A 19,869-nucleotide genomic window follows, 5' to 3' on the forward strand; every position below is an offset into this window, starting at 1 on the left:
CATCACTGCATGCAGAGATATAATAGAAGAAATCCATCCATTGTATGTATGTGTTTGATGGACTGCATTTCAGCAGGTATTTGTTTTTCACAGTCCAAAACTAATATCTTCTCCTAAACTGTTACCATTTGGGATATTATAATTATGAGTGTACAAAAGGAATACTTGAGAATGATTTTCATCAGATTTACTAAAATGTTTCATTTTCCTTCCTTCTCTGAGTGGGACAGAATTGCTTAACTTTCTGAAACCACACTTCAGAGTTCCTATGCACTGTATATGTTGGCTAGAGTTACTGGCAGACGTTCTTACCTAAAACAAGGTGGTCAAGAAAAAAGATCATTTGATAAAGGGTTTTAATGGTTTGGAATTGGCAAGGCTAAAGGTGTTAACACAACACTTCTCAAACCTTTAAACTGAATCATCTGGTTAATTCTTCAGCCCAAAAAGTTGATATGACATCTACTGTACATCTATACGCTCAACTTATTTAAGATTTTATCTATGAACACTCAAGATTATGCATCTAATTTCTTGCTATATAGCCTAAAGGAGTTTTACAGATAGTCATTTGACACAGTATGTATATGGTCATCAGTGACTACGCTTTGGGGTAATGACCTCCTACCAGTGCAGGCAAAATTATAGATTTACTATACCCTAATTAGAGGCTTTAGGTTGTACATTGATTGGTGTAGACGCACACTGAATTGTAGACTCGTAGAAGAAACAGACTTTTACTTTGGCAGCCTTATACTAGAATTAACGTTTTATCTATTTCTGAATTTCACATGTACACTTCATCATGTCTGATGTCAGAGGGTTGTCATGGAGTTTTAGTAGTCCTCCACTAAACAAGAGTAGAGGGAGTTAAGGGTTCACTGATTATTATGATGAATGACTGGTGCTATCATGTCTGCCCAGCATCTACAATTCAAATAAAGCTGTCTTGTAAATTGGGTAGCCCAGTGAATACATGGGTCTCCATCTCCATTCAGGAAAGAAGGTTAGGTAGTTTGTTTAAGCTTAGTTTGAACAGGAAGTACTTATTGATCAAGAAAACATATATATAAAAGGATAAGACAAATACAATTCGAAAACACACTTACATTCACAATCAATAATTACAGTAAGTCAAAAATTGAAGAACAGAGATAAAACCTTAATCACATCCCTTTTCTTGATTATCAGAATTGAGCATTCAGTTTTATAAATGTTTGGTGGAAAACACAGATACAACATAGTTTTTTTATTCTGATTTCCTTATATGGAGCACGTTTGTGTTACAGTAAAAATAGAATAACATTGAATAAAAAGCGAGGTCAGGGCATAAATCTGCTACTGCTTACTAAAATATTAAAAAAAGAAAACAATCCTGGTAAGATGTGCATGGGAATCTGGCTAATGGGTTTGAGTAAAAATGCTCAATGCTAGAGATGCCGCCTAAAAGACATCTAAATCTTCAGTTAGACTGGTTTACTGGCAGAATTCAAGACAACAGAGGAATCTATGTATATATGGCTTATTAGTAAAGCCAAATAACTTAATTGGCCACTGGTTTCGAGCAAGGACAGTATTGACAGGTTGCTTAAATGGTTTATCGGTTGATTTAAGAGCAGTCAGGATGGATTTCACATTTGGTGGCTAACAAAGCGGCAGCACGTCAGAAAGAAAGCAGGATTAAGCAAGACAAACAAAACAAAACAGAGTCTGAAGTCAGAGATCAGGGAGGGGAAAGTGAGACAGAGGGCGAGAGCAGGAGTCAGGTTGAGGAGGAGGAGGGAGGCTGAGAAAGAAAGAGAGGAGAGCAGAGAGGCAGGCTTTGCCTTTTCTGGTAGTTAAAGTCGCTGAAAGAACAAACAGGAATTCTTTGTGCTGCAGAAGGGCTGAGATATAAACCAGACTGTAGAGGTTGATATACGAAGAGAGGGGAGACACCGCTGTCCATGGACTAAACTTGAGCTACTGCTAAGGTATTGTAAATCAACTGGCACTGTAGTTTTTTATGTTTTTGCCCATGTTATGAAGCTGTCTTGGGTGGTCCCCTAAACTTTGATGTGTTACTGATTTGGAGCTCATTTTTGAATTGCTTTTTAGCATTTTTGTTTGTTCCTGTGAGGGTTTGTAACTTCACATAGCTGTGAAATTACCATGATTATGAAATGAGATTCATCTGGTTGAAAGATCCCACTGTACTCAAAAATTCCCCATATACTGCAGCAATCTGAATTTCAAGCATGTTTCTCCTTGTGAAATTGTTGATCAAGTATGCAATCCATGATAAACCAATTGAGTGATTGACTGGCTATACTGAATTTAGCACTCATGATCCAATATCACAATTGTGTCTTTTAGTGAGAAAGTGAGGAAAATCTTTTGGGCATCATGGACGATGACTTTGACCGCCGCATGGAGCTGAGGAGGCAGAGGAGAGAGCAGATGCGACTCGACGCTGACAAGTGAGTGAACCATCTAAGAATATATAAACAAATATGCAAAAGAACACATACAGAAGCACACATTTATGGGCCTTAACACAGTCGTTATTAGACACAAGCTGCTCACAGGGAAGTCCCATCTATACATTGCAGTGTGTTTTCTGTTTTTAAACAAACTATAGTGCAATTAATCATTTTAGAGGTGTTTCGGAGCTTCAGAATACTCAAGATGTTTCTCCTCTTATCATGCAAACTCTTGAAGACAGATGCTCAGTGATAAAGGTTTACTGTTTGGCTTTGGGTGTTTGCATTTCTGTATGAAGGATGTGTGAGTGCCCGTGTGTCTCCACATGGAGCAGCAGAGTAAAGCAGACAGGACTTGGATGGTGCTCTCAGGCAATGATGGCTTAATGATCTCCACTGCCTTTTTCACTCATCCCGTCGGCTGTGCTGCTGTTTGGATTAGTCTGATTAGTCTTTAGGTCATCTTCATCCCTCTCTCTTTGTGCTCCTAAAAAATATTACAATAACCTTAAAGAGTTATTGCTGCCATCCACTCCGGTGGTTGTAAAGGTGCAGGTTTGACTCTGTGGATAGTATCTCATAACACCATAAGAACGCAGGTATATGGGGGAAACTCAAACTGGAACATCTTTCAAAGTTGCCCATATAACTTAAGCTTAAGCTATTTTTGCACAGGACAGGAAATACATGGAGGCCTCATGTAATGTCATGACCCCAGGTAAAGTGGAAACAAACTGAGTAATCATCACAATTGCTGACACCTGTAGCCGTCAGCTGCTGCTTGATTACAGAGCGACTTAGGCCTAGTCCACATGTAGACGGGTATTTGTGAAAACGGGGGTTTTCCTTTCATCCTTCTAAAAAAATCCCATCCACACAAAAAAAAAAAATCTCTGCTCATGCTTACAGGTAGCAATATAACCCTAACCCTAAAGCCATGTTGGCCAAGCTTCAAAAAAGTGATTAACTAACCTACCTGGGCTGCAATAGCACATAGATTGCTCCGTGACGCATTTGAATGCCTCTGTTCCTTAGTAAAGTGGAAAAGTAACGACATTAATGTGTAAACATGTAAAAAGTCCCGTTTGCAAGGTTAGAACAAGCACTATTTTGGCTACGTCTGCCATTGCATGAATTCACCTCATTTGTGGCGCCTCATATGGAGATAACAGAGCACACTTACGTCACAAGCCCTGACTACACAAAAACAAAAAAACAAAGTTACTGAAAATCACCTTGGAGTTTTCAGTGACCTAAAATGCAGTTGGCATGTGGATGAAAGGGAAATAGAAAAAAAAACGGTTTAATAAATACCTGTGTATGTGTGGGCTAGACTTTAAAATAAGGACAAACATTGGGATGAATTTTGATTATCAGAGCCTACAGAAACTAAACTCTTAATATTAATCAAAAGCAAGCATTCACTTTATTATATTGTTTTAGATCTGAACAGCTCAGCAACCAGTTCATCGGTTTTTAGACTTCAGAAAAGAGACATGGAAACCATTTGGAAAATATAAAGTTGGATCATGTTGATTTGAAAGTGTCATTTCTATTTACCAACCCTCATTCATTGTCTGTGTAACCAAAGCCTGATATATCTTCTTCCTCTGTGCCATAGACCTCCATTGTTGTAAAATCACATTAATGAGCCACATCCTTGCACTGGTTGAGATGTTCCTTCACTAGAGCACCAAATGTGCACTAATCTACAGCTGAAAATGGTCCCGAACACATTTTTCCTGTTCGTTTGCTAAAAGCAGTTTTAGCAAATCATTTAGCCTTTTTAAAAACAAGACTATATATGCATGACCTTTTTGGGGGCTTGTGGCTGACACAGACAGGGTTGGGATGTCGGAAAGTTTTTGGGATCTCGGAAAGTATTGAGAGATGGACTAACACGTTATTTGTTACGTGTGAATGATAATCAGAATCCAAATGCAGACAGACGGAGAGCCAGGAGTGAGAATTAAACAGGTTTTATTAAGTACTCAAGTAACAAGTCCAGATCTCCAAGGGGGAAGCGGGTCAGGGGAATTCCGAGAAGGAGCAGGTCCATCAGAGAGAGGCAGGTTAACAGGCTTGTGGCGGGGTCCAGTGGTGGTGGTTCCGGTTGGGTGTCTGGCAGGAGTGGAGCGGTAGCAGGAGTCAGGTTACAATGGCAGCTGGAGACACAAAAAAACGAATCAGAATTGGCAAACATACAAGCAGGCTAACCTAGCAGGCAACGGTTTTGTCTGGAGCGAGACTAACTGTGGCAGTATCGTCTACGATCTGACGAAGAGTGAAGGAAGGACTGGGTATATGAAGCAGGGGTTGATTGTGGCAGATGAGAGGCAATTGGACACCTGATTCCCGGGGAGAGAACAGAGAAGCTACCTAGAGGCAGCGGGCCTAACATTATTGGTTTTGGTCTTTTCATTGGATTTGTTAAAAATATAGAACCTCCTCAGTTTCACTTTTTTGTTAAATTCAGAAGTAAGGTGCTGTCAAATCAGATGTCCTATCAGAGCCCCAGTGGAAAAAAAGGCGTTCCTAGCTATTTTTCTCACAGTCCTGCAGCCATGCTCTGCCAGAAATGCCAACCCAGCCTGCCCTCTCTGCAGCCTGAGGAAGTGCTGCAGACACTGGCATGTTTTGACTGCCATTTTTATTTCAGTAAGAGATAGTCCACTCTGAACACTTTAGACTGACAGTAGTTTTTAGTCTCTTGATGGCCAAGAAGCTCTCATCATATGTCCCTCCATTTATTATGTCTCATGGCTTTGGGTTGCTCGTCTGGAAATGTAACTGCAACATTTTGACAGCACTCTCACAGTAGGCCTAGCAGTGGGTGGAGTAATATGTAATTGAATTACTTCCTCAGGATTTGTTGGATTTCTGCCTGCTTTGTTTCGGTTTTAAAGACAGAAAGGACTCTTTTGGTTACCATCACGTCTTCCTCTTCATCTGTTCTCAACATCTGTAAATCATTATGTTGCGGATTCAGGAAGAGCAAAGGGAAATAATACCCATGCTCTATCAATGGGCCATTTCAAGCTCTCTTCGTGTCTCATAAAGTCTGGTAATGCTTGGGAAGATACAAGCCTGACATGCTCAGATGTCTCACTGTGGGTGTACTCACAGTTGGATGAAGGTCAATGGCAGGATGTGACCGAGATGAGGAGGATTGAAAGAGAAGGACAGAAGGGTAAAGATTTGTATGGCTCATGTTGGTGATTTTGTCCTCATCTTTTTCTCTTTATTTTTTTCTTTTTTCACCCATTTTCTTGCCAGCATTGTCTCTGATTATTAATGTTTCTTACATTAATAAAGGCCAAGAGGGATCATTCTTTTGGAGAGCTCTCCATTTCTTCAATATGACATTTTGTGTGTTTCCTATTTCTTAGCCTTCTCTCTGTTGTGGCATACCGCAACTCCACCATGTCTTATGCGGTCATCTTGAGACAGTGCAGCTATCAGTGGTTCACAATCTAAATGTGAGGAGTCATCAGATATACTTCCCTTACACAATATAATGTGTATATGTTTAAATTTTTCTTTTGAAATCATGGATACTTTCAGCTCTTAGCTCTCAAGGCCTACAAATCCTTAAAATGAATGAACTAATCACATCTCATGCCCAACTAAGATCATGCTCAAATACAAATGTGGCTGATTCTCTAATGAAATTAAATCATGTGCCATCATGAATGCAAAAACTGGAGAGTTACATTTGCCGTTTATTCTATGAGATATCCATATTGCATACTTGAAATGCATTAGTCAGTATTAACTACCACTAATTATTATGCCTTCAAAAACACAATAAATATATAACTATAACAAAACTATAAGTGATGGCTTAACTTCAATAACCCATAGTGGAATTTCAACATTCAGTCTCATTTTGGGCTGAAAACACAAACATAGTGAATGTGCTATGCATCTGTATGTGGGATATTTCAGGATGAGTTACACCAACGATGATGAGGATGAGGAAGCTCGGGAGCAGAGGAGACGAGCGAGGGAGGAGAGGAAGAAGATGAGGGACTCAGACGAGTCTGGAACCACTGATGTGATCGACACTAACAGGTGCAATGTAGACGAAGTCTCTGGGTAGAAAGCAGACAAGGGACAAACAGTGTACAACACTGTGTAGTGGGACAAATCAGGAAACCAAGAGGCAAGATTCACAGAGAAACAGAAACTCCCACCTGGGATTTTGTTCTTTCTAAACAGCTGTAGGACAAAGCAGAAAAAATAGTTGATGTCATTTGTTGGACAGTAGAGATGTGTTGGCATTGAGCTGGGTGCATTGCTGCTCCCAGTACTTTATTATCCTCAGGTATGTTCAGGACCAAGAGCCTGTTGTCTGTAGGATTAGTAATTAGTAATTAGTAATGTAGAGTAAGATCCAAAAAATTTAGTGTGGCTACTGTGGCTGCTGTCTTGTCAAGCATTAACTGTAAACCATGCCATTGATATTTTGCTGTCAGTTAAAGATCAGCAACTGACAACAGATCTGCTGCAGTTACATTAGCAACAGTGTTGCTAGTTAGCAAGGCTACACAAGTACCAATCAATCCATAAAAATATTTTTTGCTGCTTATCGGCAGTGGTGGAAAGTAACTAAGTACATTTACTCAAGTATTGTACTAGGTACAATTTTGAGGGACTTGTACTTTACTTCTTTCTTTTTATACAACTCCACTACATCTCACATGAAAAATATTATACTTTTTACTCCACTACATTTATTAAATAACTTTAGTTACTTTGCATATTTAGATTACAGAATATAATCAACTAATAAATGAAGATCTATTATTATAGATTAAACTACCCAGCTGTATATAAAGTAATTAAAAGCAGCTACACCTTTAGCAGCTGCAACATTACAGGGATGAACACATTAATGTATCAATAATTATAATCCAATAATATAATCTCCTAATCATAATCACCTCCCGCCACACAGCAGAAAGATCCAGTCAGAGACTTAGATGTGGGTCCATCACACTTTTGAACAAAACAAAACATTTAATTAAAATGGGGATTTGGAGATTCAAATTGGATTAGACTTGACTTTCACGCTCCACTGCGCTCATGAACAAGTGAATTCCATGTGCTCATAGTGGGACGGAGTCCTCCACCACGACCGGTGCTGAAGGTGCAGATGACGACCAGGCTCTGCTGGAGCGCCTGGCCAAGAGGGAGGAGCGCCGGCAGAAGAGAATGATGGAAGCAATGGAGAGACAGAAGGAGTTTGACCCCACCGTTAGCATAACCAACGGCACAGACAGCACACTGGAAGAGCAGTCGTCCAACAGCAGCGGCAGACAGCGACATACAGAGGAAGAGGAGGAGAAACCAGCTGAAGAGGAGGTGGCGGACAATGCTACCAACTCCTGGAGAAAAGAGGAAGAGGACAAGGTAAAATGAAAGATGTCTGAAGATTTTAGAGTGTTTGGAGTGAGATTATTCTGTCGTAGCTCAGGTTTTTCATCTCTTGACAGGAATCTGTTGAGGAACCAAGAACCTCAAGCACAAGAAATGAGGTATGGTCTCTTATCTTAGCTTTCTGGTGACTTAAGTTTATTGATATGTGTGCATGAATTGACACAAAACTTTATTCAATAGGAGGAGACTGAGGAGAAGGCTGCAGCTGAAGAAGAAGAGGTTGAGCAGTCCGATTTAGGAAAGAAAGATGCTGAAGAGGAAGCTGTTCCTGATGCTGACAAGGAGGAAGAAGAAAAGAAAAGGAAAGAGGAAGAGGCAAGGCAGCAGAAAGAAATGGAAAGGAAGCTGAGGATAGAAGAGGAAGAAAGGCAAAAAAGGGAAATGGAGGAAAAGCTCAAGAAAGAGGAAGAAGAAAGGCAGCTAAAGGAGGAGGAGGAAAGGAAGAAGATGAGAGAGGAGGAAAAACAACAAAAGGAAATGGAAGAGAGGCTGAGAAAAGAGGAAGAAGAAAAACAGAAAAAGGACGAGGAGGAAAAAATGAAAAAACAAGAGGAGGATAAACAGAAAAGGGAGATGGAAGAGAGACAGAAGAAAGAGGAGGAGGACAAACGAAAAAAGGAGATGGAGCAAAAGAAGAAGAAAGAAGAGGAAGAAAAACGCCGAAAAGAGCTGGAGGAGAAAAAGAAGGAGGAGGAAGAAAAGCAGAAGAAGAAAGAGCTGGAAGAGAAGAAGAAGAAGAAAGAAGAGGAGGAAAAACAGAAAAAAGAGGCTGAAGAGAAGAAGAAAAAAGAGGAAGAGGACAAGCGCAAAAAGAGAGAGATGGAAGAGAAGAAGAAAAAAGAGGAGGTATTGATGAGATTTCTTATATACTGTAACTGCCACTTTAAAAGCTTGGAAAAGTCAAATGAAAGTATTAATGTCCCCATTTGTGAAGTAAGAGACTACAGAAAACACAAATTAGAATTCAGATTAAGTGACTCTGGGAGACCACATCTGATTTATCCAGGCTGTGTTCGCTTTTCAGATATTTACTCTATGATTTATGGTTTTGCAGTGTGGTCACAGATAACTAAGCAGGCACAGCATTTTGTTTGCCACATGGATGAAAGAGGTGGACACTGTGTGATGTGTGTGTCTTCAGTTTACATCTGTGTTGCATTCACTGCCCAGCCTGTGATTGCACCAGTGTTTGATGGATTTTTTGTGGGTTTTCTACATTATGTGTTTTGACTAAGCCTGCTATATTCTTTTTAAATTATTTTCTTCCATTTCTGTCTTTCGTGTAAAGGAGGAGAAGCCAAAGAGATTTGGCTTTAAGGAAAAGGTAAAGTATGTTCTCTCTCTCTCTCTCTCTCTCTCTCTCTCTCTCTCTTTTATTTATATATATATATATATTCTTTTCAAAGATGTGAGTAGAAAGAGTATTTTAGTAGTTTAACTCTTCCCCGTTTTGCTAGAATGAACCAGCCAAACAGAACGTAGGGCTCTTTGAGAATAAACTCAAGAAAACAGAGAAGACATCAAGGTAAAGTTATAATTTTAACTCATTAGTATATTCTGAGGATTGCGTGAGTTTGTATACGTGTGTTTTTTGATCATTAAATAAATTGTGTGTGTTTGTGTGCAGGGACAATGTTTCCTCCCCCAAGGCAGACGACGTGGAGCGAAAGGAGGCCGAGCGTAAGCTGCAGGAGCTGAAGCGTCGGCGGAACGATGCAGAAAGCGAGGATTTTGAGAAGATGAAGCAGAAGCAGCAGGACGCAGAGGCCGAGCTGGAGGAGCTGAAGAGGAAGAGAGAGGAGAGGAGGAAGGTCATGGAGGAGGAGGAGAAGCAGAAGAAACAGGAGCTGGAGGACAAGAAAGCCAAAGAGCAGGTAAGTCATTTTACATTCAGGGATTAACTATGTCAGTGAAATATTCTACATTGTGATATAGGTGTTAAGCATCATTTTACTTTGGTTTGAATTGGCCATGTGGCTTTTATCAAGGATCAGACAGAACGATAGAAAGAATTTGTTTTGTCGTGACAAAAGTGGACAGCAAATTGTGTTTTTTCTAACAGGAGGAAAGGAAGAGGATGAAGGAGGAGATAGAGAAGAGGAGGGCTGAGGCTGCAGAGAAGAAGAAACAGAAGGAGGAAGAGTCTACAAAGCCTGTCTTTGCTATCAGTCCCAAAGGCTCCTCAAAGGTGAAAACTTGCAGTTGTTCCAGAGTCCAGCACAATAATGTCACTTCACTATATTTTCGATAATTAAATAATATATATATACAATATATATATACAAACTATATACAAACTATATACAAATATACAATATATATATATATATTGTTGACAGCATGTTCTGTGGATTATACAGAGTAGTGACACTGTTTTTGAAAAGAGATGCCCTGAATTTCCTAAATGTAATTTTTCAATGCTGTGAGCATCACAAACTAAATTCCATTTACCTCCAGTGTATTGGTAACCTGACTCCGCCAGATGGATTGCTTTGCATTTGCTCGGCATATCCATCTGGGAACTTTCCGTTGGAAAACTTTTGGGAAGTGGCGAAAATACTGGTTAGCTGATTGGATAAACCATCTGTCTATCACCTATGTTGGCCAAATCAACCAATCAGATCAACGAAGCGTATGAAAATACAACCACAAGCCCCTGCTGCTGCAGGCAAAGCATAGCTCTTTAGCTCAGCAAGCAAGCAACATGTCGGTAAAGGATATTTGCCGTTTGTTTAATGAGAATTTACGAATAAAAGGCACCCTTTCAGGATCCCTGTCCATATTCCAAAAGAAGGATCCAAGAGAAAAAAGGAAAAGAAAAATTAGCTGTCTGAAAATACCGGTTAGCTGATTGAATAAATCATCTGTCTATCACCACCTAAACCCGCCTCAAAACCAACGCTGATTGGCCCGGTCGTTTGGCGAACGGCTCCAAATTTTCTCTATCTCAAGATGCCAGACTGATCTGCGAGTGGAAAACTGGAGCTCGCGAGATCAGGACGGTCTCACGAGGCTAGTGTATTGGGGTGAAGGCAGGAATCTCAGAGATGGATATCTTAAAACATGGTCTCACTTACCTGTGGAGGTAGCTGGCCATGCTGATAGTGTTAGTATTATTAGTCCAAGTTAAAATGATCCCAAACAAAAAACCAAACAGCTATGCTACCCTAATCTAACAGGGAAATGTTTTTCAAAAAAGAAGCATACTCCTCAGCCCTGTGACATTCTCTGGGAACTGCACTTCACTTAGATGAGAAGATTGATACCATTAAGGTTGATAGATGTGTTTGTATTTGTTGTCTCCAGACATGTTTTGTGTCTAATGTGGTTGTTTGTTTTTCTGTTTCTATTTCAACTTATCTGAAATTATACAATTAGTTAGTTGACAAGAATAAAAAAAAACATGTGAACTGGCATCTGCGCTGTACTCAAATATGGCTGTTTTTGAGCCAAGACCATGCCGGAGTATTTTCGGAGGAATGTTGAGAATTGTGTGTGTGTGTGTGTGTGTGTGTGTGTGTGTGTGTGTGTGTGTGTGTGTGTGTGTGTGTGTGTGTGAGAGAGACTGACGAGAGAAAGAGAGATGTGTGTATGTGTGTATCCTGGCTCCCTGACAGCCAAACACTCCAGTTCAATCACTCAGGCACCAAGTACAGAGAAACCTTACCAAGGACAGACTGGCCTGCCTCTCACTGAGGTCGTCTTGGAGACAGGAAGGAAGCCAGGACAGCTTGACCATGTCAGTATTTATTTGTGCATGTGAACCGCAGACTGATTTGTAGCTTTAAACTATGCTGTTTCATACAGATCGGGGCGAAGGCAGAATTCTTGAGCAAATCAGCCCAGAAAAGGTGAGCCATAAAAGGTATTTTACAGTAAAATTAAAAAAAATGAATAAACACGACACTTACACTGTTGAGCCGCACTAATGTCCCATGTGTTGTTCATCAACCCAGCACCGCAGCCAGAGTGTCTCACACTCCAATTGTCTCCAAGATAGGCAACAGAATGGAGCAGTACACCTCTGCCATCCAGGTGAGACTCGATATGCACTAGCCTCATCTGGAAGAAGACATACTCAAAGCCTTTAATTAAGTAAATAAAGTACAAATACAGAAAAAAAAAAAGTACAGACGTAGAAGTTTTTTGGGGCATTTTAGGCCTTTAATTCCACAGGACAGATGAAGACATGAAAGGGGAGCGAGAAGCAGCAAAGGGCCGCAGGTCAGAGTCGAACCTGCGGCCGCTGCATTGAGGAGTAAACCTCTATCTCTCTCTCTATCTCTCTATCTCTCTCTCTCTCTCTCTCTATATATATATATATCTATAGAGAGAGAGAGGTTTATATATATATATATGTGTATGTATATATATATATATATATATATATATATATATATATATATATATATATATATATATATATATATATGTATGTATGTATGTATGTATGTATGTATGTATATGTGCGCCTGCTCTACCAACTGAGCTAACCCAGCCACAAAGTAGAGTCAGTTTTAACGTGAGATGATTAATGAGTTTGGAAAGAAGAAAAAACAAACATTTGTTATCACTTTTTTGGAATTTGTACTAAATCTTTTATTTATTTAGTAGACATTAAATAATATCACCTCTTTGTGCTTCTAAACACTTATTCAAAAGCTCCAGTATAAATATATCACAATTGGACCTAAGTACTCAGCACTTGATTAAAAGTCACTTTCCACCACTGATCCTCAGTCAATGTAGTGCTGTTTTTGCCCATGTAGTAAAATCCATCCTCTACCCCCACAGGGAAACAAAGACGTTAAATCCCCAAAGTCTCCGATGGCAGATATTCCTACAGGAGGCGCACGCAGCATCAAGAGCATGTGGGAGAAAGGAAACGTCGGCAGCTCCTCTGAAAGTCCAGCTCCTGCCAACAAGGTGAGAGAAAGAGAGCAAGAGGGGAGGATGGAGAGATTAACTAAAATGTGATCTGAGTATTTGAGATGTCTCATTTACCAGGAGTTGGCTGGTATCAAAGGAGGTATAGCCGGACGTGTCAACAGTTGGATGGCAAAGCCTCCAGAGGCGGAGAAGACAGCAGCCCCAGCAGCAGCCCCAGCAGCAGCAGCAGCAGCAGCAAAGCCAGCAGTAAGGCCTGATAAACCCTTGTCTTGATCTCACACATACACAGAATTGTAAATTAGACACCGGTGTTACTTCAATAGAGTAATCCCTTGATATTCTGCACACGCTAATGTGCTCATTTGCACATTTAACATGCCGCCATATATCTAAACTCCAAGGCTGGAAGCTGTTGCTGTCTGGAGTCTAGTGACACCACATGGATAGTTTACTTCACAACACCTGCTACCAAAGCTCCAACAGCCCTTTGTGTATTATTATTTACATGATGGAAATGTTTTTAATATCTAAGCCTAAACCTGTGGGAAATCATTGGATGGAAGAAGAATATTACTCTCATTGTTGGACAACAGTCCAACCCCAAAGCACTGAGCAGCAGCAGTTTATGTGGCAGGTGGCTAAATGCCAACGTGCCTCTATGCACAGCTGTTTCTATACATCAATCACTTTGGCCTCTGTAGGTATTTCAAGATTATATTACAGTCCATAAAACCAATAAACCATACAATACTTTTACAACAGTCATCTCACTTTTGTTGTTGTTGTGTTGGACTCAAAACAATATATTTCGGTCTCACTGTGACTCCATCTTTAAAGTCTCCTTCAGACAAGGATAAAGGTCATGCCCCTTCACATTTGTCACACACAGAGACATTATTATCCAATTACACACCAACAAAACAACAAACAAGTAAGTAGATGTTGAATGATTCTTTTGGTTTATGTATTATCATACATAAATAAATGTGGACACTTGTAACTGTGTACTTGGTGGACACTGTGTCCCTTTCTTAAAGTAGGACACCAGCTGCTAATCTGAATAGGTCTTCTGGAGACATTACACTATGTCCACATGCAGTAGCATTGCTGGATGACGTGTGACATTGTCCTGACATGAAATTTATGAGCGAGATATCTTTAGTGTCAAGCGTCTTGGCCATCAGACGAGTGGTTGTAACCTTGCCTTTACTAATGCGGCAACACCTCCCTCTGATGGGATGAAGCTGTACAGCAGACCCAATATCTAATGTCTGCATTGTCTTTTGTTTGTTTAATGTGTTGTTTAATTCACTCCTGCCTTTCTTTCCTCCTTCCAACTGCACTCCTTTTCTCAGCTTTCCTCTCTCAAACTTATCCTGCTGTTCTTTGCCTACTCTTCAAACTGGTAAAGGTACCTTTTGCATACATTTCTCTAGAAACGGCTTATAGTTAGAAAGATACTAACTACAAAATGTTTGCCTACAGCCTGTGGTGGAAAGTAATTAGGCTCATATACTTAAGTACTGCACAAGTATAATTTTGAGGTACTTAACTTTAGTATTTCCATTTAATGATACTTTTTACTCCACTACATTCTGTTTGAGAGCTTTAATCTTTAATATTAGCTAAAATGAACCCCATCTTTAACAGCGACAACATTAAAATGATGCTTACACATTAATGCATCAATAATTGCAATCCAATTATTTAAATATCTTTATGTGTTTGTGTGTGTGTGTATATACACATATATACACACGTATGAATATCATTCTGAAATGGGCCATTCTGCATAATGAGTACTTGTACTTTTGACACTTTATATTTTGCGGGGTATGCTTGAATTTTTACTCAAGTAAGATTTTTGAATGTAGGACTTTTTACATAGTATATATGCACTGTTGTGTTGGTACTTTTGCTTCAGTACAACATCAGAGCACTTCTTCCACGACTCCATCAGACTAATAGAGTCATGGTTGGTCTTATTTTTGTCAGGATGTGAAACCAGGCGATATCGGTAACAAGCGCGGCATGTGGGAAACCAAGAAGAGCTCTGCACCTGCCAAGGTAACACACACACACACACACACACACACACACACACACACACACACACACACACACACAACACACCTGTACTGTGAAGGAGGGGGGATGTTAATGTTTTAAAGGCTTTATAGTGACATGGTCCTGTTTGTTTGTTTCATTCATTCAGTCTACCTAGAAGAGTGAAAGAGGTAATTTGCGGATCTGTGGCGACAACACTCAGTGCACGTGATTGCAGTGATTGATTTTTGTGTTGTTTACACTGTTTTCATGCTGTCTCAACGCACATATATGATTTGGGTCTTTGTTGCCAGATTGGCCTGTATTCGCCCCTTTGGGCTAATTTTTCTCTAATTTTGCAGGTAAAAAGGTTTTGGGGGTTGTGATCATTTCTGCTAATTTTTGCTCATTTTGCTTCATTACAACTAAGTTGAAACTGTTTTTCCTATTCCAATTATTATATATATCATAATTCTGTGATAAAAGACTTGTAAACCTTTAATGTAACATTATCAAAAATACCTTTATTTATTTAAATATATGACTCCTATTAATTATCAGTATAATTAAAATAAACGTATAATAGATAAAGATTTAGCAACTTTTTTGATGATTGGACAGGTTTTTTTCTTTAGTCCAATCTGGCCACAATTTTTATGTTGTTTTTTTCTCAGTTCAGTCAATTCAAAAGGTTAAATTATTAAATTACAATCTGTATACATGATATTTCAGCAAGGGACTGTACAAAAATTATCAGGGGTGATGGGGGTGTGACATAACGTCAGCTCCCTACCCCACCCCTAATTTTCATACAGTCCCTAACTCATTAGTCTGTATACAATCATTATCTCTAGTTAAAAGTAGGATGTATTTTGAATAAAAAGCCTCTCTTTGAGTTGCCTGAACTGTAATGAAATTACTGATTTTGATGCGATAAGGGAGTTTGCTGCCATTGGTGTGGATTTGCGGTATTTCCCTTCCTTCCCCGCCTCACACACGCACTGTAATATACACTATATTATGCGTATGCTATCATTAGTTCCCACACTGGCTTGGAGGACATAAATAGTATTCCTTGGCTCTGATGTGGTTGTTAATTTGGAACATGGATTACTGCCATACATGAATGTGATCTATATGTTATTACAATACATGTTGGCTGCACTGTGCACAGCTTTAGGAGAATATTATAGTGGAGTGCATGTGGTTATGTTTGAGTGCTGTGTATGATGTATTTTTTAAAGTCTGGAGTACTTGAACAAAAGACTCTTTGATTGATTTCACTTCATTTTTTCATGTGAAAGTTTCAAACCGTATATAAAGTAACCCATCTGATATGTGTGGGAATGTTGTACTGTACATCCATTTTTATGAGCATATGTTTTATAAAGTACGCTATTAATCACATTCACCACTCTCACTCCCACCTCTCTTGATATATCCACATATGAAACAAAGCTTTATTTCTTTATTAATAAGGATCCATATTAGCTTCAATAGCTAAACTAAGTACTAAATATGTGGTTTACCATTTGTTGGTTGAATTTGTTTTTTCCCTTTTTTCTTTTTTTTCTTCCTTGTTCTTTCGTTCCTTTTTTTTACAGGTGGCTGTTGGAGTCAAGAGCAAGTTTGTCACTAATGGTAGGTTTCATAATAGTGGTTGAATTTATATTTACTTAAGGCCTGTACTTTAAAACAATTCTGAGGTTATGTACTTCAGTACAGTCCATTTTATTCAACTTTATACTTTACATATCAGCAGAAAATATTGCACTTTTCACTGCACCACAGCTATAGTTTCTCTTGATCCAGTTATATATGTTAAATTTACAATCTTCAAGTGAGTTGAAGAGCGAGTGTGTTGCGAGTGGGGGCGGCCATGACTGATTTAAAGCCCCTTGTGGAGAACCACTACAACCCACCAACCTTCCATTATGCCAGAGTTGCTGCTCACTGTAAATCAAATCTGCTGCTGGAGAGTTTTGGGCACAGGCTGAGCTCTGTGGCACTGTGGTCTATATTTAAAAAAAAAACCTTCACCCTGACCTTGTTTTCCAGTATAAAGAACCTTCCAGACTCCTGGGATGGCTGACATGTCTTTGCAGTGCACAGTTCACTCGTGGCACCTGGACTTTCCAATGGCGTGGTGCTGGGGAGTTGTTAGGCATACCAGAGTGCAGCTGCTTGATTTTCACATTAGAAACTGACTGCTTGAGAGGATTACCAACTGTTTAAACAACAAATCGGGCTTGATCACCAGGCTTATTCACTCAGTGCTAATGATAAAGAACTTATCTTACCTTTCCTTACATATACCTACAGTTTAAATGTGCATAAATCATTAAAAGTACATTAAACAGCTGCTAATGTTAGCAGCTGTCTTCTTCGTGTGCAAAAAACACATTTCTTCTGACATCAAGCCCCCGAAGCTTGAGCCAGAGCAGGAACAATGGGAATGGAAAAGTGTTAAATAGTGCTAAATAGTGATCCTTGTTTGTAACCTCCCCGCTTCTTTATCAGAAATAGACCGCTGAGGAATGAAGGGCAAATGACAAAATTACAGCTTTAAATCACACAGAGAAGTGTCCTGGCTTTGACTGCAGAGTATGTGTCAGCAAAAGTAGAACTATATCTATGAGTAGAACTGATTCTGATGGACAAACACATGCACATACAGCATAAACATAGAGAAGTATGAATGCAAGAGCATTGATTAACAGCTCTGAGACTAATCTCGTGAGAAGTTGCAGTTCTAAATGCAACATTGACGGATGCATTGACTATTAGATCTATAATGTCTCTCTCTCTCTCTCTATTAGCAGGCGTGAGACCCTAACCATTGACCTCCCCATTTAAATCAAGTCTCACCTGACCAAACACAAGGCTCTGCTACTGTATGTGCATCCATTTCCCTTCAACGTACCTGTATTTCGCATGAAGTTCAAACCGGAGTGAGGAAAAAACGAGGGACCAGGGTTGAGTGACTCCAGCATCACAGTCTCCAGAGATCTTTCCACAGTTTCTTCCTCAATAGTTTAAAAAGTATTGATGTAAGGGTTTTCAGGACAAAGTACCAAATGTTTATTGCTTAATAGGTATAATGGATTGTATCCATCTTTTTAATCAGATAACAAAGTAACACATTTCTGATGGCTGTCAGGGTGCCTAAATGTTATATTGCTTTCAAGCCACAATGACATGTCTGCTTTTCTTGTCATGTATTGTCTAATAGCTTAAACCCAATATTAAGCATTTGTGTTGTTATTGTCATACATTATCACTGCTTTTTGGGATGATAGTCACTATTTTGACTCCATGTGATAACCAAGGCTCTTTTAATGTTCATTTACATAATTGAGTCATTTAATAAGTCTTTCTAATAAGACGTCCTTTATAAAGGTTTATCAATAGTAACAAATGACTTCATTAATGGTAATAAGTCATTAATTAGTTTTTGGGGTGCTAGGCTGTGAAAAATCTCTTTGTAAAGTTATAACAACTGCAAAACTAACGTTGTGGCTCTAGGGATGGAAATGACGGTCAGTCTGTTGGTCCACCTCTTTGGACAACTACTGAAAGCATTGCCATGAAGTGTGGTACTGACATTCATGGTGCCCAGAGGATGAAGCCTAATGACTTTAGTCATCCTCTGACTTTTCATCTAGCGTCATCAGCACGTCAACATTTTCACTTATCCAGTGAAATATCTCAAAATCTACTGCATGGATTGGCACAAAACTATAGTGATCCTGTGACTTCTCATCTAGCGTTCATCTGGTTTTGAGTGAAAAGCCTCTACAGCTATTGAATTGATTGCTATGAAATTTGGTACACACATTAATGTTTTCCTCAGGGTGAATTATCACGTCTTTGGTGATTCCCCAACCTTTCATTTAGTGCCACCATTAGCTCAACGTTTCCGCAAAAATCATCCCCATCAGCCTCAGCTGTACTGCACTACTGTTTAGTGCTAATTAGCAATAGCTTGAGCAGCTAGCATGGCTGTAGACTGTTAGTCCTGTTTGCTCTTTAACAAACCAGAAAGACTGCTTGACTACTGACCTCCTGGAAAACTTTGCAGGTCATCTGGACCAAAGTTCAATCATCGACAACTGTTTTGAATTAACATTCACAAGCTTTGGATGAATTATTGTAAAAAGAAACAACTTTTTATTAATTATTGGCATTTATTAATGCAGACTTGATGGCGTACTAGAAAATGAGAACCATTAGTTACAAAGTTTATAAACCCCTCATAAAGTGGTCCCATAAATCCACAACCTCAGACCAGATAATACCAGTGGCACATTCTGCCCAGGACTGCAGCCAGAGGAACACAGTGTGCAAGCAGTTCAACATTTCTATCAACAACACATGGGGTTGTTACTTTCTTTTTTACATTGTGGCAGTTTATAAAGTCAAATTATGTAATATAAGCACGAACAAAGTCTATGGATATGTGTGCAAGCAATGCAATTCAATTTAACAGGCAGGTAGCAGTCTTGCTTTCCTAACATCAGTTTACATGCCACTAACTTTGCAGTTTATGTGCATTGTATTGCATTCCATTTCAGCAGTAGTGAAAAGGTTTATAAGACAACGGTAATATGCACTGTTTTATCAATGCCTGTTATTAACTTTAAATTGTACCCTGGTATTTCTGTCAGTCAGCAGTGCACGTGAGTTGAATCCTGCAAAATGTATTGAAAGTCTTTCAGAGCTAGATTGCTTTGTTCGAATGTTTGCTTTAGCAATAAAAATAAATGAATAAAAAAAAACAAAAAAACGCGTCATAGTTCTGTTGCTTTGTTTTTAGCTATTGGGAAGTAATGTTGCTTCATGTCCCTCCTAACCACTTGTGGAATCATGAAGTGTTGAAATGTGAGTGGCTGGTGAAAGCCTGAATGGATGAATGATATTTTACCATGGCAAGAATGTACCTGCAGAATGTGTATGTGCATGTGTGTAATCATGTTTGTTTGTTTGTGTGTGTGTGTGTGTGTGTCTCTGTCTGTCTGTCTGTCTGTGT

General features: G+C 39.3%; 1 protein-coding gene across 1 annotated transcript; it reads left to right on the forward strand.

Annotated features, from left to right (window-relative positions):
- The first annotated feature begins 1,786 nt into the window (after window positions 1-1,786).
- Window positions 1,787-18,089, forward strand: cald1b (caldesmon 1b). The gene is made up of 18 exons (XM_039808207.1): window positions 1,787-1,973; window positions 2,356-2,459; window positions 6,411-6,536; window positions 7,580-7,877; window positions 7,961-8,002; window positions 8,085-8,366; window positions 8,709-8,750; window positions 9,193-9,228; window positions 9,362-9,429; window positions 9,532-9,778; window positions 9,967-10,092; window positions 11,712-11,755; window positions 11,861-11,939; window positions 12,699-12,830; window positions 12,912-13,040; window positions 14,790-14,861; window positions 16,445-16,481; window positions 17,660-18,089. The coding sequence occupies exons 2-18, from the start codon at window positions 2,386-2,388 to the stop codon at window positions 17,674-17,676; spliced, it is 1,851 nt and encodes a 616-aa protein (XP_039664141.1). The 5' UTR covers window positions 1,787-1,973; window positions 2,356-2,385; the 3' UTR covers window positions 17,677-18,089.
- Window positions 18,090-19,869: the final 1,780 nt, after the last annotated feature.

The sequence above is a fragment of the Perca fluviatilis genome, chromosome 8 (genome assembly GCF_010015445.1).
Source record: "Perca fluviatilis chromosome 8, GENO_Pfluv_1.0, whole genome shotgun sequence".
In the NCBI taxonomy this organism is placed as follows: Eukaryota; Metazoa; Chordata; class Actinopteri; order Perciformes; family Percidae; genus Perca; species Perca fluviatilis.

Excerpts from the sequence above, each read along its gene's own strand:
- cald1b (XM_039808207.1), top strand. The coding sequence starts at position 2,386 with ATGGACGATGACTTTGACCGCCGCATGGAGCTGAGGAGGCAGAGGAGA. Across the intron at positions 6,537-7,579 it reads GATGTGATCGACACTAACAG|TGGGACGGAGTCCTCCACCA; the intron begins GTGCAATGTAGA and ends ATGTGCTCATAG. Across the intron at positions 11,940-12,698 it reads AGTACACCTCTGCCATCCAG|GGAAACAAAGACGTTAAATC; the intron begins GTGAGACTCGAT and ends CTACCCCCACAG.